This window comes from Pseudorca crassidens, chromosome 9 (genome assembly GCF_039906515.1).
Source record: "Pseudorca crassidens isolate mPseCra1 chromosome 9, mPseCra1.hap1, whole genome shotgun sequence".
NCBI lineage: Eukaryota > Metazoa > Chordata > Mammalia > Artiodactyla > Delphinidae > Pseudorca > Pseudorca crassidens.
This window is the reverse complement of record NC_090304.1, coordinates 45,847,184-45,872,875: the sequence shown is the minus strand read 5'-3', so window position 1 is coordinate 45,872,875 and position 25,692 is coordinate 45,847,184. Positions and strand designations below refer to the sequence as shown.

Below are 25,692 nucleotides of genomic sequence, written 5' to 3'. Positions count from 1 at the left end.
ACTTTTGTCATTATGAACTATCCTTTTTTATTGCTAGTAAAATTTTACTTTAAAAATCTACTTTAATATTTATATAGTGACAATAGGTTTTTTTAAAGGTAGTTTTGCATGGTGTATTCTTTCTGTTCACTTTCAACATTTTTGTAATCTTGTACATTAGATAAAGCCCTTAAAAGCAGCATAAAGCTTAAAAAATTCTGATTATCTTTTTCTTTTAATTGGAGCATTTGTCAATTTATAACTAACATAATTACTGATATATTTGAATTTAAATTTACCATCTTACTCTTTGCTTTCTATTTGTCCCATCTGTTCCATACTTCCTTTTCTCTCCTTTCTTGCCTTCTTTTGGATTATTTTTTATTATTCCATTTCCTTCCTTCTAATAGCTTGAGGGATTTATGTTATTTAATATCACCATAAGTTCTTTATAATAAGTGTTCTAATAAGTGGTCTGTTAAGATTTTATTTTGTTTCTGACAGATTGAAATGATAAATAATGTCTGTTTTCTCACTGTCAGGTATGATTTTGATAGCAAGCTTCTCAAATAGTAGGACATCACGCCTTACACCTTTGCTTACACTTATATACAAAGAGAATATAGTTAGAATGATAGAGTATCAGGAAAATTACTGCATACTCAACAAAATCACAGCCTTTCAGTACTTAATGCAAAAATTTTATCTGTCCCAAATCTCACACTATACTCCCAATCTGTTTCTCAAGTTTCACATTGGTATTTGTACATTTAAATTGTCATTTAAAATGAGATATCTATAGTTCTTTGAGAACAGTAGGATTGAAACTAATAGTAACATTAAGACAACTTTCTAAGATATGTACAAGGCTTACAACTTACAAAGTACTTTCACAGCATTATTGTATTTAATCAAACCAGTAATTTATAAATGCAAAGAATAGAATTTACCTGGAAATGAAAATGATTAAACTTGTGGATGGTAGAAATGTAGTTTTAAAAGATATAAAGCATGGAATAGGGCTTAACAGATATATAAAACAGCAATAGACAAAAGAACAGAAAAAAGAACATGTGTTCATTTACATTCTTTAAGTAATATCTCCTGAAAAAATTCCAATTAGACAGCATAAGGAAACCCTACCTACACTTGGGTTAGCAAATTACAGCCTGTGGGCCAAAACTGGCCTTGCCCATTTATTTATGTGCCGTCTATGGCTGCTTCAGTGGCAGAGTTGAGTAGTTGCAATGAGAGAACATATACCCTGCAAAACTGAAAATATGTATGTACTATTTGGCCCTTTAAAGAAAAAGTTTGCAGACCCCTGACCTATAGCAGATTTTCATCTCTCCTCTCTGCCTGGGCAAATTCTATTCTTACTCAAGTTATCTCAGACATGTTAGAAGAGAGGCAAATGGGAAGAGAAAGACAAATATGGGAAATTCATAAAGCGGACAAAAACTTTTACCATTCACTTTCTGATCTAATACAGGCACTGTTCAGTGATATAACTACTTCTGAGAATGTCAGTGAGATGCTTGCACATGCTGCATAAAAAGTGTCCCTTAAACACACATACCCCTGGACACCTTGCTCCTGTTTTCTAGCATCTCTCTTTCTCTCTGTGCTATGGATGCAAATAGCCCATTCAAGATGCAAATGGAAGGAAGGAAAGGTCTCTTTTTGGACACCACCAACAGACTTACCTCCGGCAGAGTGAGTACATCCTGTTGGAGGCAGTGATTCGAAAGTACTCTGGTTTTGAGCGAGAAGAGCTGCTACTTATGGTTCCCAAACCTAAACGCTGATAGTCTCTGAAACAAGCTTTTTCCACTAACTGTTCCATTGTAGATTTCTCCGAAGCCTTCAGGGTGGTACTTGTGGGGAGTTCACTATCATCTGAAACTGTGAAGGAAGAAACAGGTTTTGAAGAAATGATATAGCTCAAAGTAGAGGATTAAAAACTTCCTTCTGAAGAGGATACTTAACCAAGAGAGGTTTATATTAGGGCTAGAGGTGCTATGTATACCAAAATTAAATCATGTAACTTCTCTGAGGAATCATTATGCTTAAACATAAATTAAAACTGTAATAGTCAGGAAATAAAACATCAGGAGCTCAACTAACTCAAAGTATCAGGGAAATTAACTCAAAATTTCTAAAAACAATCTAATTTTGAATTCATTACCCATATTTTTCTGTTTCAGTCAGGCTTGCTTATTAATGTCCACCTGCAGTGATTTCTGTTTAGGACTCTATAGAATAAACATTCATACTTTGTGAGAGACTAACCTGTCAGTAAAACTGATCTCTAACATGATCACTACACAAACTCATCATTCCAGGTTTCAGTTAACTTCAAAAGCATAAATTTTTATTAGAAATTTTTAGATTAAGCAGAAGTTCACTAGTGGGAAATGACCTTTCTTAGGTATGAAGGAGTTGTATTTCGTAGAAGTTATATTTTGTCAGAGGATGTGGTATATATGGGAAACTCCCTCACAATTTTGCAATCGCAGGTTACAGAATCCTTTAAGATTTTAGATGTTGGAAGAATTCCCAATAATGAAGTATTTTAGGGAGGATTTTTTAAAAAACAACATTCCTAATTGGTACTGCATGTTCTAACTAAAAAAAAAAAAAATTTCCATGTTAAAGACTATCTTTACTTACTTCCCTGTTTATTTTTAAAGTGAGAGAAGTCAAATTAAGCTTTCAAAGTTTTTGGAAATGTACTCAAAGTTCTAAAGTCAAAGGGAATGATATGGCTCTCTTCCATTAAAAGGAAAAAAAAAAACCCAGCTTATCTCTATAAGACTTTGTGCTTTAGTTTGTGAACTTCACAATGCAAATATATCATTAGGTATCAGTTTTATTTGTGTTGGCCTCTTCAGAGGAGCAAAGAGCATTATATAATTTGGTCTTTTGGTGGAATAACTATCATAGAATAAGTTTTTGTTCTGTGAAGTCATAAAAATCTTTGAATTAGAAGTCAATAGTGATGGGTAGCAGTAGTTTTTGTATGGCTTTCCATGTGACTGTGAGAAGCCAGGGTTCCAATAAATGGTCTTTTCATTGCCCCCAGAGGCAAGCCCATAGATACACATACTGAAATGGAGACCTTTAGCTAGTGAGCTCTCTAAAGGTGAGGTTTCTATCTTTAAAATGTTCTTGTTGTTATTAGTAGGAGTAAAAGTAGCAGTTGTATAATCACTGATTGAGTCTAAGAGCCTGAGAAAGAAAAGGGTACAATGGCATCCTCTCTATTAGACCAGATTCTCTCTAGTGTTAATTCCATAAGCATACTTGACACTAGGTTAAGGAATAACCTTTTGCTGCTAGTTTTCTGCCTTTATTTTCCTGACGGAGAGTTATCTCCACTTCCCAGATTCTGCTCTTTTAAATATTTAGCAGGCACTTTTTTCTTATCATCTAAGAGTGCCTTCATCTTAGGCCCCCATTTTGATTAAGAGCACCCACAATGTTCTTACCAAAACCTCAAATCTTCAACTTTGAATATTTAATGCCCTTATTTCCTTATTCTTATTCCATAACAATAACGTATGGGGGACTACTTTATACCTAAATTTTCTATGTAGTGGGGTTTCTTTCTTTTTCCCTTTAATGAGACCCACATAACAGTGGCCAATCAGCTGTATGGATTTGGTAGAGGAGGAATATAACTTAACAAAATCTTATCTGAACAATGGAATATTGGGAAAATAAAAATTTTTTTTTTCCAGTTCTGAGAAGCTGGTAAGTGCCTCTCATCTTATTAGACAGATCTAGGTTTTTGAGAGTCAGGTTTAAGTGCAACTATGTCTTAGTCTCTTGTTCTTACTCATATAAGAAGAAAGATACAAAGTTCATTCATGAAGGAAAAACAAGTTCTCACATACCAGATATGTCATCCTCTTCATTCCATCCAGGACGGTTCACTCTCTCTTCCACAATTGTCCCTGTCCTCCTCTTCAATAAATACTGCCGCCCAATCGTCATTTTCCCTGCCCTTTTGGCACCTTTCACAATTGTTTTTGAGAAGGTGCTACAAGTCACAAAACCAAAGAGAATGTCAATTTAATATGAAGGTGCCACTTATATTTTTTGATACCTACGTTGCTCAACTTGTTTCTTCTCTATTCCCACAGCCACTACCATTGTCCAGACCTTCATTAAGCCTCTCTTTCTTTAGATCACTTTTTATATGTCAGCAGACTAATTTCCCATAAAACACTGCTGTCATCAGGACACTGTTTTAGGCAAAAAGTGCAAGAACCTAGAGTGGGACACAAACTACTTATCATTCCCCATCTAAACTCCTCAGTTTGGCTTTTTGGTCAAGCATGTCCTTAACCTACTCTGGTTATCCATGCCACTCCCCCCACCAGTTCCCATAGACTATGCTTGCGGAAGTCCTCCTCCATGGAAAGCCAGCCTGCCTCCTTCTCTGCTGATTCAAACTCTCTACTAACTCATAAGTTTTTCTTTAAGATCTTGACAATTATAACTGGCAACACCTTTACTTATTTCTTAAGTGTTTTAAATGTGTATGTGTGGTGTCCTGCCTTCTGACACTAGAAGCCTTCTGAGATACAGAAAAGAGTAAAATCATTCCCCTCTTTGAGAGGAGAAAAAATAAGAAACCAGAAATTTGAGTATCCTTTTGAGAGTCAGCTTTAATTAAAGAGAAACTAGGATTTAAGTCATTTGGACCTAAAAGTACTTTATTTAAATGGTTTACTTTTTCTTGCTGATAGAAATTCTGGGTATAGATATCTACAATTCAAAGAATTAAACAAAGAACCTATTTCCTGAATAATCATATTGAGATGAAGGTTTCAAGTAAGATTGTTTTTGATTATGTTCTTCTTTATTGCAAAGAACAGAACTCTTTTTGTGTTTTCTTGTCATTCGATGAAAGGTGGTAAGGATTCTTTTGTTGTCAAATAGTTTTGCCAGTCCTTGTCTTTAGTGATCTGAAGTGTAAATCTGAGGGTTATGAGCATGTTTTACATAGTTGTTAGAAATCACAGAATACTGGTACTTCCTAAATTAAGCCTATTGTGAATCACTTCAGGTGTAACTTAAACTTAATGGGATTTTTGAATTTTTTCCAGCTAGAGCTATATCTTTTGTTTTATATATGCAAGACAATTCTAAGATATTTAAGAATTTAAAATTGCTATATCTCTGTTGTAGCTTGACAGAATCAGCTTGATTTTATAGATATATATAACCAACCCCACCCTGACAGTTTCTAAACATAAAACACCATACAAAACTTTGTTTCTTCCATAGAGGGCTGAGATAATGAATATCACAGGCTCCCCTGTGACCCCACAGTGCTAAGATAAGATGCTTAGCTCACCATTGTAATTGCCTAGAAAGCTGCTCATACTTCTTCAGCATCTCATATCTGGCTATGCGTGGTCTCTTTTGCTCACCAGGTAACAACGGTACAAGTGGCTAGCTATGCAGTTTAGAAATGACTCAAATCACCTATAATCCCCAACCTATCCCACTTTCAGGCAAAAAGAAGGCCTTTTCTCCAAAATCTGCAGAGTACTCCCTAATATGTAATTTGTACTAGCAGATGTCCAAATTCCAGGTGTTTGATGATGAATGGACTGAAATGTTAAGCCTTATATTTTATCACTAACTGAAGAGAATTTTAAAGCAATTGTTATTTTGTAATAACTGAAATTTAAAAGTTTCAACATGAATTCCTCAACATTTTCATCAGAAAATAAGTATTCCTACTAAAGAAATATGACAAGTAAATGCAATGCCTGATCCTGGATTGGATCCTGTACCAGACAGAAAAAAAAAGTAGCTGTAAAGGCTCATAAGCAAAATTTGAATATGGAATCTGGGTTAGGTAAAAGTTTTATGACAATTAAATTTCCTGGTTGTGATTACTGTACTGTGGTTATATAAGATAATGTCTTTGTTCTTAGGAAATGTATACTGATGTATTTAAGGATAAAGGGGCATTATATATGTAACGCAAATGGTTTAGAAAAAATATATATATGAGAGAGAAAATGATAAAGAAAATGGAATAAAACAAACAACTGGTGAATCTGGGTAAAGGGTATACAGGAATCCTTTGTACTATGTTGTAACTTCTCTATAAATTTGAAATTATATCTAAATAAAAAGTTACAAAAAAGAAAAAATAAACATTCTCATCTCTAGACCAGAGCAAAACTGTCTACTAGGCCTGGATATTAATGAAAACTGAAGTTAGAAAGCGATCAGTACAGGAAAAAGGGAAAACAGAATTTCACATTCTAAAAATGCATCATGAGCAATGGACATGATTGTTACATATATTGATGCTGCTGTTCCATAACTCCTGAGCTTGGTTCAATGGGTGTGACAAAACAGCAAACAAAAAGAACAGTCACATATTGACCCAAAAGATAGGTCACTTCGCCTGACAGTCAACTATGGGAGGGCTGAAATGAAGAAACCTGTCTTCTTACCGAAAGGAAGTGTTCTTTTCCTTCTGCTTGGGTAAAATTATTTGTGGGGTAGTTTGTCCAGCAGCAAAAGCAAAGGTGGTAAAAATGGACTGAGGATAACGAAACTTCATCAGCTGTTTCTTAAAGATCTCTACTACTTCTGGACTCACTTCTTCATCAAATGCTACTTTAATCAACTAGGGACAAAAGAAATTAAACATATCAGAAACATTAAGGATTTCCAGATAGCTTCCCCCAAATTACTGAAATAACAAAAAAATAATAATACTAAATGGCAAGAGTTTCGAAGTTGAAGGGACCTTGGATATCATGCAATAAAATTTAAAAATTTCAAAAATAAAAAAGGCTCAGAAAGGTTTACTTGTTATAGATGGTTAGTTGGCAAGGAAAATCGTGTATCTTGAAGTTGAGTTTCTTTAAGACTATCTTTTCTCAATTTCTTTTCATTTCTTTTCTTTTTTTTTTTTTTTTTTTGGTTGAGCCACACAACTTGTGGGATCTTAGTTTCCTGATCAGGGAATGAACCCAAGGCCCTCGGCAGTGAAAGCACAGAGTCCTAACCACTGGACAGCCAGGGAATTCAAGACTATCTTTTCTATGATGGGATAGGGAAATTAACTTATAGTGGCTGGAGTAGGAAACATGTCCTTCTCATTTATTAACTGTTGGTTCTAGATAGGGAATTTGGCCTAAGAAGGTCTCTTCCTACCCAGAGATACTATAAACCTAGGAAGAAAAAATTCAGTTTGACTAGAATCCTACCCAGTAGACCCATGCAGCATTCTAGTTTAGAGTCCTTTGGCAGTTGGAATAGTGAAGAAATCTCTAGGAGGTCAGTACTCTCAGGTGACCAGAGAAGGTCTGGGCCTAGAGATCAGCAGACTTACATTTCACACAATTAGCATATGGAGGTACTAGGGAGGGCTTCTTGCCTGGAAGGAACGAGGCAAGAACTGGAACCCCTGCAAATCTGAGAAGTCAGAGACAAAGCAGGAAGAGTGAGAAGAGCACAATGTCGCAGACCGAGAATTATAAAAAAAGGAAAACTAAGAAAAGATCACTCTTCCAAGTGTCTGGTTTGCATCAATAATTTCACAAGTTCTGATACGTTCAGAGCTCCCTGAAAAAACCTTTGCTTCATCAGGGGTTACTTAGAACCTTAGACCTAGCTATAATTCTCAGAGCTCTACCTTTTCCACAGAAGAGCCACAGGGCATTTCCTTCTGAAACAGATCCCAAGAGATGCTTTCTGTCTAAAGACTTTATCAAACCCAAACTAAGGTATGACTTGGCACAGAATAAGAGTCAACTGTGTGTGTCTGAATTTCTAAGATCACTGAATATCAACAGATAATCTGTTATTACTCTGAGTTGACTGCAGGGCTCAGGAAATGGAGGATTAAATCCAATACCATTCAAGAGTTGACTCAATCAAAGATTACCCTCTCAGACCCTCTAATTCTCCTCATCCTCTAACTCCTGACCATATGATCAAAAGAAAGTGGCCATGACATCATTTGTAGAAAACTTTTAAACAGCAGACAAATGGCTCCCTTTCTTAATACCTGAAAAGATGCTGATGTGATCTGCAGTCCTTCTTGCATGTTCTGTTGTAGCTGGTTCTGCATTGCGATCTTCTTCTCCTTGGTGATGGAGGCAATGGGAAAACTTCGCACAACTGTCTGCTCACCAACTATAGGAAGACAGGGTACAGACTAAGCAACAGCACTTTACAGCTCATTTATTTTTTAAAAATAAATTTATTTATTTATTTTTGGCTGCATTGGGTCTTTGTTGCTGCATGCGGGCTTCTCATTGTGGTGGCTTCTCTTGTTGCAGAGCACAGGCTCTAGGCACGCGGGCTTCAGTAGTTGTGGTGTGTGGGCTCAGTAGTTGTGGCTCACGGGCTTAGCTGCCCCGTGGCATGTGGGATCTTCCCGGACCAGGGCTCGAACCCGTGTCCCCTGCATTGGCAGGCGGATTCTTAACCACTGCGCCACCAGGGAAGCCCTTTTCTAGAGGTCTTTTTTAGAGTCTCTGCGCTCATTTCACCAGCCTCTGCCGGAGAAATGTGTCTGGAGAGGACAATGTCCAGGAATGCAGTGAGAGAAAGTGCCACGACTCTAGAATTGCATTCATTAGTTTTGTTGCATGGCAATTCATTCCTGAGAAAGAATCCTTTCCCAGAATGAAGGAACTGTCCCAGCCTGCCAGGCTTCATTCTAGTTCCCCAGCCTATTATGTGCCACACAAGATCATCTGGTTTAAGGTATCTTATAGGAAGGGTAGGTTTTATACAGAAGAAAAGAAGTATCTTCAAATATTGAAAAGACACTTATCATATTTAATGTAATAATAAAGCAAAACAGAAAAGATTATTAAAGTTTGTTTCTGTATAAAGGTGCTATACTATGTATATGTGCCTTCAGAAGATATATGATTGGGCTTAGGCCCAAGATTTTCAGGAGTTTAAATATTAAAGCAAGAAAGGGAAAATACAAATAATTATTTATCAACTACCTGAGGGTATGAAGATGAGCATCTAGAAAAGAAGCAGCACACATGAAGCTTCCCTTGGAGAGCTCACAGTTCCCCATGGGGGAGGAAAGTCACATGCAGAATACAGAATACAACAACATGCAATTAGCTCCTAGGTTTGAGGGAACACGGCTTTAAATATTTCAGAAGGGGAGAAGACTTCTGCACGCTAGATGGCTAGAGACTGATTCCTGGAAGAAGTGAGAGAGAAGGTGAGCGTTGAAGAGAATGTAGGTTTGGATCTGCAGAGGGGGAAAGGGTGGGCATTTCAGGCAGTGGTACAAGTAACAGAAAGGAGGAGCAATGGGCAAGGCCCCTCAGCTAGTAAGCCAAAGGGGGTGAGATTTAAACTAGGTTTATCTGACTTAAGAGCCCATATATTAAGTAATCTACTTATTATTATCAGAATTCCTCAGTCCCTGAACTTTTGAATTCCTAACCTGGAAAATTCTCTTATATTAGACTCGTACCTAGAGCCTAAACAAAATCAAGACATACACAGGATTTAAGTTCTAAGATGTATTAAATGACTTATATAACACATGTCAAATGATCAGATTTCTATGTGGCATTAAAGGAGAAATTTTAAAATTTAAATTAACTTAAAAAGAGAAATAAAAGAGGCAAATACAAAACTTTTCTCTGATGAAAATAATTTTCCTAAAATGTGAAATTAACCCAAAAATTGTCAGGAAAAAACAAGAGACCAATACAAGCTTTCACACTAAATATGGCTTTGATTTCTTTAAAAGACATAAATTAGAGCAATTTAAATGACCAAGTATCTCATATATTTATATGCCCAAAATATATGTTTATGGCCACTGAGCTCACAAAGGTTTTAGTAAAAAAATGCTTTAAGTACTAGATATTTAGTTTTAAAAATACACTTGCTTACAAATACAAATGTAATTTATTTACAGTAACATGACAGGAGAGGATTGAGAAATTTTGCTCTCCTTTTCACTCTTTTTCAAAAGAGCACAACTATTCCTGCTGATTCATTTTCTTTATTGAATTTTACAAGCTTTTTGCTTTTCATGTGGTAAGCAATCTTTATGACCAATAAACCATCTTGATTCTATCTAAGCAAGGGATTATACAACTGTGAGATGTTGAAGATAATACAGTTTATAAATCTGAATTCCACTGTCTAACAAAGTGCATAACACATAGTACACACTCATCAAATGCTATTGAATAAATAATTTCAGATGAGGAAAGAATTCTAGTGACCATTTATCCCAATGTTTCTCAATCCTCAGTATGTAACAAAAATACACAGATGCCTGGGGGGGGTTCCCCCTCCTAGAATCCTATTACAGATTCTAATTCAATTGTTTGAGAGTTAGGCCCAGAAAAAAACCTTTTTTTCTAAAGCTTCCCAGATAATTCATGTACGCAGGCAAGGCTGAGAGCGACTGCATTATCACCAAGCAAGCCCAATTCCCTAATTTTATCAAAGGGGAAATTGAAACTCAGAGAGGTTAGGGGACTCACTTAAGATATCAAGATTGGTCAACAGTGATCTAAACCTGAGCTTCTTGATTTGGAGTCCAATAATTTTACCTAAAACCTTATATGCTTTTCCTATCAACCAGAATAGTTTATATAGAGATTTGAAAAAGATAATTCAGACTTGATAAGGTATGCTATTCCTTGCTAATACAGAAGATTGTAGAGCGTAGTAGTAAGTAGAAGTTGAGGGAGTTTAGTGAATAGAAGAGAGGTATCTTCTTAGAAGAGAGGTCTGCTGAATAGAAGAGAGGTCTGCTAAGAGAGGAATGGGGTTAGTTGAAATGGAATGAGAGAAGTGGGGTTAGTTAGTTAGTGCTGTACAGCCCTGCAATGCTTAGCACACCCTTCCACAAAAGGGATCATGAGTCTGGAAAACCTCAGCCTTACAGTTTACTGCAGGACTCAGAAGGTGGGGCAAATCAGCAGAGGATGTTAGTAGCTGGATACTATGAATATCCCTAAGTCACAAAATGCTGCCTCATGAAATTATTATAGTTTCAGTGGATGAACCGTGGTTTGCTCTCTAGAAGATACCTTTGGTTCTTCAAATAAGAATCTATGATCCAAATTATTATTAGCTTTGACAGACAAAAGTTCTAAAAAAAATCTGTGTAGTAAAAAGGCTTACTCTGAATCTGAACTGACTCGCAAATCACTGCACACAGATGGAATCGAAGCCTCATGCAGCACATAGATAACCCTGTTCTGATGGCATTATATGAGCCATACCTAGCTGATCATGGGGAGTCCCTCTGAACAGAATTCTGTATGTGGTGAGGAACAAGGCTCCTTCTGCTGGCAGGAGCTGAGGGCCTCCAAGAAGGCCTCCAGTGGCTTCTTCTCTTCCATCAGGATCCAGCAGGACTCGAAGACCTTCACAAACAATTTCTTCTCCAGGCAGTAGAGCAGGTCTAAGAATCTTGGGCTAGCAACAGAGAAAGTTAATTTAAACACAACTCTAGTGGGATTTCCAACCCTTAGACCAAGGTTATCTTTGCAGTTACAGAGCTAAAAAATTTGAGCCAGACTTCCCAAGTAGCCAAAATGAGTAAACAGATTTGGGAAGAGGCAGAAATGATGTTTCTATATCCAAATGCAAAAAGATTCTTCTCAGCATTGCTTATTCACAGTAAAATCATTGGAAATTACTAAACTTTTTGAGATACCTATTCAATGGAACATTTTGCAACCATTAAAAAGAATGACATGGATCTATATATGTGAACATAGAAAGATGCCAGAATACATGGCTAAGTAAAAAAAGAGCTACCAACCAGTGTGTATATTATGATCCCCTTTTAGAATATGAACCAAACTGTTAAAGGTGGTGCTATCATGGTTAAGAGTAGAGGTCGGGGTGAGGAGGACCATGGGGGACTTTCATTTTGTACAATGTGTGCTTCTTTAATGTTTCAATTTTATACAAAAGCATTGTTACTTTGAAAATTGAAAAAACAAATATTTTTTAAAAATGGATGCATCTTTGAAGAGCCTTTCTTAGCCTTTTATAAAGATTAACACAAAAAATGGCCAAGCTATGACCATTTATACATCTTGGGAAGTAAGGAACCACATGATACACTTCCCTGAAGGGTTCAAAACAATCCATCTCTCCTGAAGATATAATACGCTTATTATTTTTTTTTTACTGAGCAATAAAAACTATATAAATCAGCACTATTCTTTTTGTTGGCTCTAGGAACCTCAGAGCTAAATGTAAAGCCAAAGTATAATGATCACTGTGTGTCAGATTTCTGATAGAATTATCTCTCCTTTCCATCTGGCTTCTGATTTCTCCTTTGAATTTATTTTTAGTAGTTCTCTTATACAGGTAAGAGGGTCTTGAACCCTGGTTCCACAGAGTGGTGCCAGACTAACTGCAAAATAATCATCTGGGAGGCTTGTTAAAGTACAGATTCCCAGGCCAAGTCCCAGGGTACTCCTATTCAGGAGGCTGGGCTGGGATTCAGGCCTCTCAATTTTTAATAGACTTCCCAGATGTTTGCGATGTATGCTTGTAATGGATACAGATTCAGGAACCTGGTGATTTTATGGTAATTGCCTTAAGTCATTTTTGGGGGGAAAGAGGCAGGGCATAAAATCGTGGCTTGGGCTTGGAAGTTAGAATGTTCATAATTTATGCCTCGCCTATAAAAGTAGACTCAACAAGAGGTTATGATTGCTCCTTTGTTGATCCACTATTCTGTTTCACTATACTTTTTTATGAGGATCTACATGTAAACTCCTCTCAAAGTTTAATGCATCATTAAAACTAGAGCTGGTCTCTGTAGAAGGTTAGGAGAAGGTACTTTCTGGGGCACAACTGTTTACTGTTGCTATTTTTAAGAGATTTTATACTCTGAAAGCATGTAGTCTGGAATAATTACCTTCTGTATAGGTGGAAGTCTTCTACTCTCTCGATGCACTGCTTCTAGGGTTTCAACGTGCATAGCTACAATTCCTGGGATGAATCAGAGTATTCAAAATGAAAGAGTACCAAACAAGCAGAATTAAAACAAATTCTGGATATTTTAGAATTAAAAACTAATCATAGTTTGGTGGTTCCTCAAAAAGTTAAACACAGAATTACCATATGACTCAGTAATTCCACTCCGAGGTATATACCCAAAAGAACCGAAAATAAGACTCAGATACTTGTACATGAATATTCATAGTAGCACTGTTCACAACAGCCAGAAGGTCAAAACAATCCAAGTGTCCATCAACAGATGAATGGATAAATAAAATGTGGTATATCCATACAATTACAGTATTATTCAGTCATAAAAGGAAATGAAGTTACAATACCTGCTACAACTGGATAAACCTTGAAAACATTATGCTCAATGAAATAAACCAGACACAAAAGGACAAGTGTTATATGATTTCACTTATATGCAGTATCTAGAATAGGCAAATTCATAGAGATAGAAAGTAGATTAGAGGTAACCAGGGGCTAGAGGGTGGAGAATGGGGAGCTGTTGCTTAATGGGTACAGAGTGTCTGTTTGGGGTGATGAAAAAGTTTTGGTAATAGACAGTTGGTGACAGTTGTACAACATTGTGAATATAATTAATGCCACTAAATTTTACACTTAAAAAAGTTTAAAATGGCAAATTTTATGATATATTTTACTATAATTTAAAACTATTGAAAGAAACTAATTGAAACAAAAAATAAATAGCAGGCTAAACTACATGGAAGCCAAGTATTATGCTGGAGAAAACAGACCCATAAGAATAATTCTTATTCAGTTATCTCTAATATTCTGGTTCTCTGATATCTGCAAAGTGATTACCTGGTATCATGCAATGCAGGCTCTTGATGTGATCCTGAGTAACTCCACTCTCTGTACAAACTTTGTCAATAAATCGGGTAATGAAACGCACAACAGAATTGGCAATGTCATTATTCTCTGAATCTTCAAACCCACTTTCTGTATCATAGCTCTCAGCTACACTTCCTGCAATACTAAGAAAGTCAAGGAAAGAAATCATGGTCAGTAAAACAAATGACTACTATATCACAGTGATCTTCCACAGCAATTTAAACTTGCTCAAAGGGATGTATACTCAAGTAGAAACCTCACTTAACTCCATGGCTTCTCTATAAGTGATAGTGGTGAAACACGATGTTCTGTTTGCCGACATTTGGAAGCTATTGTCAGGCATTGTTCTTTGGATCCAGATTTGTTTTTGTAAGGAATACCTTCTGTCATTTTTCTAAGAGGAACTCACGAACCACAGAAAATAAAACAAAAAGAGACTTTAAATTTTATCTGATACTTGGACCTTCTAAAAAAACTTGTCCTTCCAAATTAATTGCCACATGGAGCCAGACAAAGTAATATGGCTATCTTTGGCCTTTGGCAACCGGGGGACATGTCCCTGGTAGGCAAAGTAAAAGAACTTTTTTCAGCAAGTAGCATATTTTTCCAAATGGAAGAACAAAATTGTCCTATGAACCCTTCTCTTGCCAATATTCTTCTTTCTGTCAGTGAATCACAACCATTTTGGTCACTTTGAAACCATCATTTGTCTGTAGGTGATACAAATCATGCAAAAGAAGGGAATAAATTTGAAATGGAGCAGATGTGAAAGTGTAATACCTGCCCGTGTTGCTTTTTTTTTTTTTTTTAATTCAATAAATACTCCTGCCTCCTATGACTTCTTTTAGACTGCTAGTCATGGAAAAGACTCACTGCCAATTCTAAACTACTCACTTCTCTTTCTTCCAAATCCAACCACATTAGCTGAATCAGTGTTAGAAGTAAAGCAAAGCAATGAATTTGGCCATCACACCATCCCAAAGCATTAACAAACTTAGGTGTCTTAGCCACTCACTATGTAAATCAGATTGTAGAAAATGTCATGAAAGAAAAAAAAGGTATGAGCAAGTGATGGATGTGTTACTTAAGACAAGGAAGTCAGGAAGGCCTCTCTGGGTGGGTGACATTAGAGCAGAGAACTAAATGAAGTGAGGGAGTGATTCTTATGACTATTTCAGGAAGAGTATTCCAGATTGCAGGAACAAGAAGTACAAAGGCCCTGAGGCAGTATCATGCCTCGAATGTTGAACAGGGATACCAGTTTCATTGACGGAAGAGTGATAGGAAATAAGGTCTGAGCAATAGCCAGGGGCCAGATCCTGTTAGGCCTTATGGTTTTATTCTCAGTGGTATGGGAAGTAGTAGGGTTAAGAGCAAGGAATGGTTGAGGACATGATTACAGGCAAATGCAATGGATAAACTGAGGAAAAGGAGGGCCAAGAAACAAATAATCACTTTGACAAGAAGGAGTTCATTAGTAATTTTCCAGAGTGCTTTCTGTAAATTGCTGTGGTGGAAAGTGACTGAAGGGCTGGATCAGTAGTGGTTGAGACATTTGAAAAATCAGAGGTCATGAAAGAGAAGAGAGTATGGGAGGTGATTAACAATAGTTGGATGTAGTGAAAGTCTTTTAATAGAGAAAAGCTGAGCAAGTCTGAAGATGAGGAAAATGGTTGCTTTTTGAAATATGTATAGCAATATTTGCCCGAAATACTTTATATTCTGTGCTAAGCCAAGAAGAATAGGAGGGTCTCTGTGTGTCCACATTTGGTACCTGTTTGTGACAATGCTGTTGCTCCCACTTTCCCAGTCTCCTGGTGCTGATGTTCTTAGGAGCTTGTTTTTACTTGTATCTAGTGGAACTAGCAGATTGACCATGAGGTTTGCAAAGTGAATGGCCTGACTGAAGACAGTGCTTTCCTCACGTTGCACCAGCTCCTGCTGAGCTGATTTGCTCAGAGTAGGCCAAAGGCGTAGCTGCTCGGCTGCCAGGTCCATTGCTGTCTTCTCCTGATATTGGTCATCAGGCAGTTTACCCTAAAAACCAAAGCAAAAATATCCAAATCTGGGACTTCCCTGGTGGTGCACTGGTTGAGAGTCCGCCTGCCAATGCAGGGGACATGGGTTCGATCCCTGGTCTGGGAGGATCCCACATGTTGCAGAGCAACTGAGCCCGTGCGCCACAACTACTGAGCCTGCGCTCTGGAGCCCGTGCGCCACAGCTACTGAGCCCGCATGCTGCAACTACTGAAGCCCGTGCTCCCTAGAGCCTGTGTTCCACAACTACTGAGCCCACGTGCTGCAATTACTGAAGCCCTCGCACCTAGAGCTTCGCACCCCTCGCACAAAAGAAGCCACTGCAAATGAGAAGCCTGTGCGCTGCAACGGAGAGTGGCCCCCGCTCGCCGCAACTAGAGAAAGCCCGTCTGCAGCAACGAAGACCCAACGTAGCCAAAATTTTAAAAATATAGTAAAAATTAAAAAAAATCCAAATCTATCACTTGACATGAGCTTCAAAAAACATGGAAGATGTTTTAATAATTCATCTATCAAATACCTATGTCAGTAAAAATGAAAATATATAAACAAAATATAACAACATGAAACGTAGTCTTTTTTTCTGAGCTCCAACAGGCCTTGAATGGAACCACATGACAAACACAAGGAAGCAGCAGCAAAACAAAGATGTACACACTTCTCATTGCTAACATTTCACTGCATTTATTTATCTCTATGGCTCTATCCCCTTCAAGTTGCCAGTTATAACAAATCGTTGACCTGAAGTACCTATTAACGCTCAGGTCAAATGTGCCAGTAGCATTTTCTAGTACTCTGCTGTTTCTTTTCTTCTGCTCTTTGGAGAAGAAGATAGAATGACCAAAGTCACAAAAAATCAGAGCTAGGTTTCTTTGTAAATATGGGAATCAAACATTATCACCACATGGGTATATAGGTGTCCATGGGATTTTAAAGAGGGGTTTCCTATAGGCTGAAGAGTTAAACAACAGCAGTAACCCACATCTGCACAGCACTTTACAGCTTATGAATAGCTGGTATATCTATAGTCTCACTCATACCTAAACTGGGGATCAGAGACAGACTTTTATAGAATAAAGGACACAGAAGCAGTGACATGTATTTGCTCTAGGAACGTTTTTGAGATATACCAATGTTAGCACCACATCTTCTTTAAAAATTATCAAAAGCACCCCACCAGGCCAATTATTTCTAGAATATGACTTCGAGCTAATACTTTTTGAATCTTCTACAAGTTACCCCTTTTCCAAGTGCATCTGGTGTTTTGAGAGTTTTAAATTAAGAAAAAACAATTAAAGCTAATTGTACAACAATAATTTGCAATACCAGATTGATGTCATATAGTGCTATTTGTTATTTAAATTTCTGTTCTTATCATACTCAATAATAGATCAATAATATGTTTAAAATTACTTGAGGTCATAGAAATATGGGACTACTAGGTAGTTTCAGTTAGCTATAGAGGTTCATTTATCTCATGTAATATAAGGCAAATTTAAAATGGAGGAAAGGATCAGCAGCAATGTATTAGCCCAGCATGTAGGATTAAAAATTACTCTTCAATTATATTTCAATAAAAAAATAAATTAAAAAAAACTTTAAAACAAAATTACTCTTAAAGTGAACCAACACTGATAATCAGCCCTTAGTGCTGCTTTAAGTTCAATTAATGAGGACAGTAATTTCTAACAGTTATTATTTAGTATGTGCCAGGAACTCTTCAATGTCCTTTACTTGTATTAGACATTAAAGTCTTACAATAATCTAATCTATTGATTTTACCAATGTAGAAATAAGGCACAGAAAGGTAAAGTGAATTGCCTAAGACCAGACAGCTAGTGTATGACATTTCAGAATTTCAGAAAAATTTAAACTGCTCTTTCAAATTAAAACCAATATTCTTTATTTTAAACTATTTTCTTGATAGTTTCCTTAAATTTATTTTATGGTGATAAAAATATATGGAAACATATAGAATACTCCTAAAAGAAGACCTAGATTTATTGCTGGCATACTTTTGAGCATTTATTTAGGAGTCAACTGACTTTAATTTGACATTTCTTCAAGAAGTTAATTGCATAAAGACATCTGCCTAGGTATTTTAGGGTTATTCTTTCTGTTCAACTTCCTATAGTTGTTTCCAGCGAATTCTTATTTATTAAAATACAATAAAACAATTCTAGTGCTACAGAACTGTAGTAAGAAGTTATTATGGAAAAAAAATGTCAGAAATCAACAGGAGAAAGATGCTCACCAGAGGGCTTCCTAAAGTAAACCCCAAATACACTGGTAGGAAGTGGCTAGATTTCCTTTGGCCCTGGGAACACCTGAGTAAGCTTTCCTTGAAGCCAGGACCACAGCCCCACACAAATACCTTTCTTTATCTTACCTTTTGCTTCAGATGTGGGGCATGATTGTCTTCCTTGGCTGAGAGATACAGGGATCGAACCTGTTCCTGCACCGCATTGTAAAAGGTTGTCTCCCAAAATTGCTGATTCGTCCAAATGGGGTGGTCCTGTACACAGGTGTAAGCAAACTGGCTGACTCCAGGGGCCAGTTTCTGTGAGAACACACAATATACATCACCATGGGGCTGACAGAGTCATGACAGTTCAGAAGGTTACAGGGGCCGCAGATAATCATGAATGTGATAAAAGGATTTATCTAAACAATATCTTATGGCAGTGCAAGCTTAGCAATCATCAACTTACATATTTTTAACTGGCAACTTTGGGCTTGCTATCAAATCCTTCAGGGTCTCTGTCACTTTATCTATTAAAATGGACATTTTAGCAACAGCTAAAAATCAAAGGAATTATATGAATTAGAGAATATATGAAAAGTACCTAAACACTGTACTGTGCACACAGCAAGCACTGTAGAGTTGGTAGCTCTTATTACAATTAGGACATATAATAAAATTCATGACAACCTAAATATAAAACTCCAGATAATTCAAAATTTCTTCTACTTGGTAACAGAGTACATTTTGGTGGGGTTAGGGGGACACTAATTGAAATGCGAGTGAGCCTACAGCTTCGCCTTGCACACAGAATGAGGGCATATTATGAATCTGGGACTCAAGAGGAATTGCACCCTCCCTCCTGCTCACTCCAGCCATTTACCTCCCTACCGAGGCTGCTGTCTGGCTCACAAAATCCATAGATGACTGTCCCGGGCTTCTGGGGCATTTTCTGGTAACCAGGTCTGGGTGTGAGAAGGTAATCTCAAACCAAACCTTCCTTTCCAGAACTTCCTGCTGGGCTTCTAAGTAAGAGTAAACCCTACTCTGTGATTAACAACAGAGGGAAAGAAAACTAACTCTGCAGTCACTTGAGGCTCTTCATAAATCTTTATGCATCTCATTTATACTAAAAATCTCGTTAAGATGCACATTATTATTGCCAATTTAAAGAAGAGAAAACAGAAATTCAAGGTTTAAGTGATTGCCCAAGGCCATATAGCAATTACATAAGTGGTGGAACGAGGTTTCAAGCCCAAAGTTTGTTTGTTTCCAAAGTCCCTGCTCTTTTTGCTATAGCAAATTATCTTGCAAAGAAACTGAAAGCAAATCATAAATAAATTAAATACTGTTTAGCACAACTATCTGTTTTTTTTCCTTCACTTTAGGATTTTGTTTCCCAAAGTAGTATTCTGCCTTGAAACCTCTGATATGATTTTAATTAATGCTGCGTTTTAAATTTTACAGACAACTTAGTTGCCAAACTTCAGTAAATGATTTGAGTCACCTTTCCATAGCTGTTTCTTTCACCTCTAAAAGTTAAAGATGTTTCAAAAAATTTTAAATCCATTATTTCTCAGCAAATACCTGATAATACTTTCAATAGACAGATAATTTTTGTTCCATTTTATTCTTTAGAATTGAGTTAATTTGTTTTCTATCAGTAAAGTTTTTGATAATGTAAGTTTTATTTTGAAGTAATTCAATAAGCGAATTCTCTTCTAAAATGTTGGACACTGAAGATCACTATTAAGGTTATATACATAGCAGTTATGTAGCAAAAAGTTGGTTCATTTCTTAGGGATGCATAACAAATGTATAAGATTCCTGGTAAAAATCATATGCTCAGTACATGCTAATTAATTTCCTTCTTGATTAAGAACAGACTAAACCTACAGCTGGAATAGGCACCATGTATACCATGAAATGTAGTACTTATATAGTTGGAAGTGGGGTGGCTGTGATTTTGCCTAGTAGAGTCTCTGTACTTCTGCATCCCATATGTAAGTCCCTTTCAAGATAGGCCTATGCACTGCTGTTGGGATGATCGTCCATAACTCTTTTAAGGGCTATAAGCTGGAACTGACCATGAAGCACCTATCAGGAGATCCCCAAGGGGAAGCTGTGCAAAGACTGCTCATTTAAGACACAGCTACTCTCCACCTATGGGAATCAAGGACAAAATGTGTGTGGTTCTGTGAGCCACAGATACTGTGAGTCACATACTCCTTCTATACTCTACTTGAGGACACCTGAGATGTGGGTTGAACTGGGTTTATTTTTGCCCCAACCACTCTAAGAAATAACAATGACCTCAGTGGCAGTGCATAGGCCTATTGTGAAAGAGATTTTAAAGGCATAAAATTTAAACAAGGTAAAAGCATAATTCTCAACTGCCTTTCCCTTGAGTATAGCCAGAGGCAGCACCATTTCTTACAAACACAATGTAACAACAGATTCTAAAATTTTGGAGTTCTGAAATTGTATTAATATAGATGAGCTCAGAAAAACTGAGCTCTTAACAAATCCTTATCAGTTTCTCACATGTGGTCCTTTTAGGATCATCAACAAAACAGAAAGTTATAATTAATTATAAATCTCTTATTACAACTTGACAGAGCACTGTAGGAATCTGAGAGTCTAATGAAGCCCTGCCTCTCTCTTTCAGCAGTTTTCTCACTGATGCTGCATATTCACTTTCCTTGGCACATACCAGTTATTATCTACCTGTTTATTCACAAACTACAAGTGAATATGTAAAAACTTCCCTAAATCTTTTGAACAAAAGTGGACTGAATGTGTTCCAAGGCAGAAAAATGGTGTAACAGTGACAGTGGCCCAAAGGGTCAGAACCCACAGCTTGTTTACTAGGTGAGAACGACAGCAAGGTGAAGGGATTATAGGATAAGCACTTTTTGGTGGCAAGTCAGTCACAAATGGTGATGGCATCTGATACATGCATAAGAAATCATTAATGCCCCAATACTTTAAATATTATTATTTTTTCAAATATGAAATGTGCTTCCTTTCTTTGTGGTTTCCTGCTATGTCTTCTCAAGTGCAAGCAAGGGGCACTGAGTTCCTTGCTGTTCAGATGGGCAGATCCACTGCACTGGTGGGTAGGTGTGTTCTTAGGGCCAGCAGAGGGCAGTAGCACCTTATTCTGCCTAGATTCCATCCATATAAGGCTTTTTAAATAAGAATTGCAAAAATGGAGCCATGCATTCTGACTGGGCTAGAAAGTTGGGTGGAAGGTGAATACTGCATGCCCTCACTGTACATTTGAGAGACCCCATAAAGCAAATGGATTTGCCCAAGGTCACACAGCAAGATGGGTAGAAGAAAAGGGAACAGAGATAAGGTTTTCCATTATTCTATGTCATTTCTGTAAGATACAAAAACTAAGATATTTCACAAAACAAAACTATAATTATCTAGAGAAAGAGGCAATGATACTGCTTAGGGGTTCAGATTCATTATGTTCTATGATAGTGTTAATAGTAGTTTTAGTAAACAAAGAAAATAAGCACCTGTAGATAAAACTCTCTCATGATTCTGATCACTTTTTTGGTTTGAAAAAAAAGACTTTCCCAAGATGGTTTCTCGAATTGGCCCATATGCCAGCGTTATGACCTTTTATTTTGTACACAGATGAGACTTAATCCACAATGAAGGTTTGAGGGTGGTGGTAATACTGTTGTCAAATGGCATCTTTTTTTCCTCTTCAATTTTGGCAATAATATTTATTTACATTTCATAATAATTCTTATGATTTTATCCTACATAAACAAGTGATATTTTGCCATGCAATTTTATGAGATGTTTAAGAATGTGTTGACTTCCTTCCTTATCTAGAAAAAATAGCTCTGAAGGTACTAGATTAAGAATACCATTCATTTTCCACAAAGCATTCAAAGGAAACCCAGCATGGGACAAGATATGGAGAATAAACTTCACGGGGCTCATTAACCAGCAGGCCAGATTCAAATCCAAGTAAATGGATACAAGTCATCTCAGAGACGAGTTGGTCAAGGGAAGGTTAAGATATCAGTATGAGAGGCCTATCTAAGGACTGTCTGGCTAGATACGTTTGCTCTCCAGCCCCAAGGCTTCAGTTAGGGAGTTCAGAGGGAAGCCAGATTTCAGGAGAAAAAGCTCCTGGGAGGAGTGATTCCATAAATATGTAGTGTTCTTAAAAAGAATAATTAGAATACAAAGATTCACTGTTTAAATTGCTGGGTATTTCCTATCCAGTTCTGGACACTGGAATACAAGTGTACCCTACGGCACAGTTCAGGGATGGTGCCAGCCAGCCCTTTTATGATTCTACACTGGCCTGTGAAGTCCACATATTAAGTCACTTGAAGAATTAACATGGACATATATATACACTACCAAATGTAAAATAGATAGCTAGTGGGAAGCAGCCGCATAGCACAGGGAGATCACTCGGTGCTTTGTGACCACCTAGAGGGGTGGGAAAGGGAGGGTGAGAGGGAGGGAGACGCAAGAGGGAAGAGATATGGGAACATATGTATAACTGATTCACTTTGTTATAAAGCAGAAACTAACACACAATTGTAAAGCAATTATACTCCAATAAAGATGTTGAAAAAAACAAAAAAAAATTAACTTCTGAGTATTTTCTGATGAGCTTTGGTGAAATGCTTAGTCTTGAGAGACAAACAAAAGGGAGACAGGAATGGGGAAAACGTGTATTCAAAACCTATATTTATCAACTCTTAACCACATCTTAAACATATTTGCTTTGTGCATTTTTTTAAAACAAAGGACATACAACATTATGGATCTGGTTGAAGCCTACTGTGTACCTCTGTTGATCCCATTTCTCTCCTATCCTAGAGGCAACAATGATCCTGAATTAGGTATTTTTCATTCCTATTTATGTTTTTATACCTGTTTATATCCATAAAGAATATATAGGATTATATTGCATTTTATTCCTTATTAATGCTTTTCAAAGTATACATCTTATATTTCATTGATTTATGTAATATTTAATTAAACTATATAATTAATTGGGACAAAACACCTAGCTCTTTGTAAACAAACAACTCAGAAGGGACAGAAAGACAGTGGCCTACAACAACGAAAACTGTGTTCATTAGTCAGTGGGGTTTACAGAAAGGTGAGTAATCAAATTAGTTAAACGGAGGTAATGTGAGAATCTACCATAGTTTTTCCTGTTCTACTACCTGATACTGAAGAGTGCAAGTAACCTCAAATGCGTAATGGTCTAAACCTCTCCTGGGCTGCTTAGAAGATCCAGGCACAAAATTTCTACACAAGAAGTATATTCATTCACAAGCATTGCCCAGTATTCATTTGATGTGCCAGTGTCAGTAGCTGGAATGACAGGGTTGAAGTCCTTAAACTATGTATCCTTCTAATGATTCTCTGTATGAAGCTGCTTAGTAAATATTGAGAGAAGAGAGGATGAATCAATTTCTTTCCTTTGTGGTCCAGAATTTAGTAGAAATCAAATACTAGCTTGTTGTCAAGTCCTTTGCCTGGGTCTCGTATTCCTAAAAACACAAAACTGGATCTAAATCCCTGCCTCTTTTTGGTAGGTTTTTAAACTTTATATAAATGGTACCATATTGTGTTTTATTCTGCCACTTGGCTTTTCACGTATTATGTTGCTAGACTTATTAAGGTAATAATAATTATTGCTATTATAACTAACTTGTACTGATCTCTCACTATATACATTTGTCAACTTACTTAGTATTTATAGCAATCTTATGATCCACTGAGGTAAGTACTATTATTACCCTTGTTTTAAAGGGGAAGAAACTGAGGCACAGAGAAGTTAAGTAATTTGTCCAAGAGAATATTGCCAGGAAATGGTGGAGCAGAGCTGGGATTCAAACCTAGGTAGTTTAGCTAAGAATTTAATTTCTTAATCACAATTTAACTATTGTGTGAAATTCCACTGTATGAATATATAGCATTTCCTTGTTCCTGTTAATGGATATTTGTATTGTTTCTACCTTTTAGCTATTATAAACAATGGTTCATGTCAACTGTCAACTTCGATTATTAGCTTCAGTACTATTTAATATAGTTCCTGGAACTACTTGAGAGGAGCCTAAGAAATATTCCCATTGTTATCTGTACCAATAAACATTTTTGGGTTATTGTACATTGGTTATTTTTCTAATGAGAAATTATTTCACATAGACTTTTTACAGATCTACTATTTGAAAAAATTAACAATAATTCTTTAATATAAAATATCTAGTCAGTGTTTAAATTTTTAATTTATCTTATAAATGTTAAAAAGTTTGTCTTTTTCCTTGTTTTTTATTTTTATTTTTTTTTTACAGTTTGTTTGACTCAGGAAGGACCCAAATAAGGCCCATATATTACATTAGTTTATATATCTCTGAGGCTGGTTTTAATCTACAGATTTCTTTACCACCTGTCTGTCTGCCTCTCTTTTTTTCCCACCACTTGCAATCTGTTTTTTGAAGAAACTGGATTATTTGTCCAACAGAACTTCCATCCGTCTAGTGGCTGCTGACTGCGTCCCAATGGTCTCACGTGACCTATTCTTTTGTCCTCTGCATTTCCTGCAAATTGGTAGTTGGATCTAGAAGCGTGATCAGATTCAGGCTTGATTGTCTGGCAAGAATATTTCATGGAGATACTATTGTAAGAGGCAAATCTGGTTGTCTTTCTGTAATTTTTTTTTTTTTTTGCGGTACGTGGGCCTCTCACTGTTGTGGCTTCTCCCATTGCAGAGCACAGGTTCCGGACGCGCAGGCTCAGCGGCCATGGCTCACGGGCCCAGCCGCTCTGCGGCATGTGGGATCTTCCCGGACCGGGGCATGAACCCGTGTCCCCTGCATCGGCAGGCGGACTCTCAACCACTGCGCCACCAGGGAAGCCCCTCTTTCTGTAATATTAAAGGCCATTGATGGTCAATGCCTAGATTCATTAATCATTAAGAGCAATAAAATACTGATATTGTCATTCTACCATTACCTCCTCACTTATTAGCTAGAATGTTTCTATAAAGAAAAAGTTCCCCTCATCAACTGTTTGGAGACCCAAACATATAGTGTAAATTAGAAAGCAGGTTAAAAACATGATTTTATCCCTTCATTTATCAGTTTTAAAAACAATGACTTGGGGACTTCCCTGGTGGTGCAGTGGTTAAGAATACCTGCCAATGCAGGGGACACGGGTTCGAGCCCTGGTCTGGAAAGATCTCACCTGCCACAGAACAACTAAGCCCGTGTGCCACAACTCCTGAGCCTGTGTTCTAGAGCCCGTGAGTCACAACTACTGAGCCCACATGCTGCAACTACTGAAGCCCGTGCACTCTAGGGCCCGCATGCCACAACTAGTGAGCCCACGTGCTGCAACTACTGAAGCCTGTGCACCTAGAGCCCGTGCTCTGCAACAAGAGAAGCCACCGCAATGAGAAGCCCATGCACCGCAATAAAGAGTAGCCCCCGCTCGCCACAACTAGAGAAAGCCCATGCACAGCAACAAAGACCCAATGCAGCCAAAAATAAATTTAAAAAATTAAA

The 25,692-nt window shown here is 37.1% G+C and overlaps 1 protein-coding gene across 3 annotated transcripts in view; it reads right to left on the bottom strand.

Annotated features, from left to right (window-relative positions):
- The window catches only part of SBF2 (SET binding factor 2), a 459,339-nt gene that overhangs the window by 54,174 nt on the left and 379,473 nt on the right, over nucleotides 1–25,692 (bottom strand). For all 3 annotated transcript variants that reach the window (XM_067749929.1, XM_067749930.1, XM_067749931.1), the window contains exons 18-26: nucleotides 18,278–18,448; nucleotides 15,626–15,888; nucleotides 13,822–13,994; nucleotides 12,911–12,984; nucleotides 11,253–11,448; nucleotides 8,033–8,160; nucleotides 6,468–6,643; nucleotides 3,879–4,024; nucleotides 1,686–1,884 (exon numbers count right to left, since the gene is read on the bottom strand). In XM_067749929.1, the coding sequence (XP_067606030.1) occupies nucleotides 1,686–1,884; nucleotides 3,879–4,024; nucleotides 6,468–6,643; nucleotides 8,033–8,160; nucleotides 11,253–11,448; nucleotides 12,911–12,984; nucleotides 13,822–13,994; nucleotides 15,626–15,888; nucleotides 18,278–18,448 (1,526 nt within the window). The remainder of the gene's footprint in view (nucleotides 1–1,685; nucleotides 1,885–3,878; nucleotides 4,025–6,467; nucleotides 6,644–8,032; nucleotides 8,161–11,252; nucleotides 11,449–12,910; nucleotides 12,985–13,821; nucleotides 13,995–15,625; nucleotides 15,889–18,277; nucleotides 18,449–25,692) is intronic.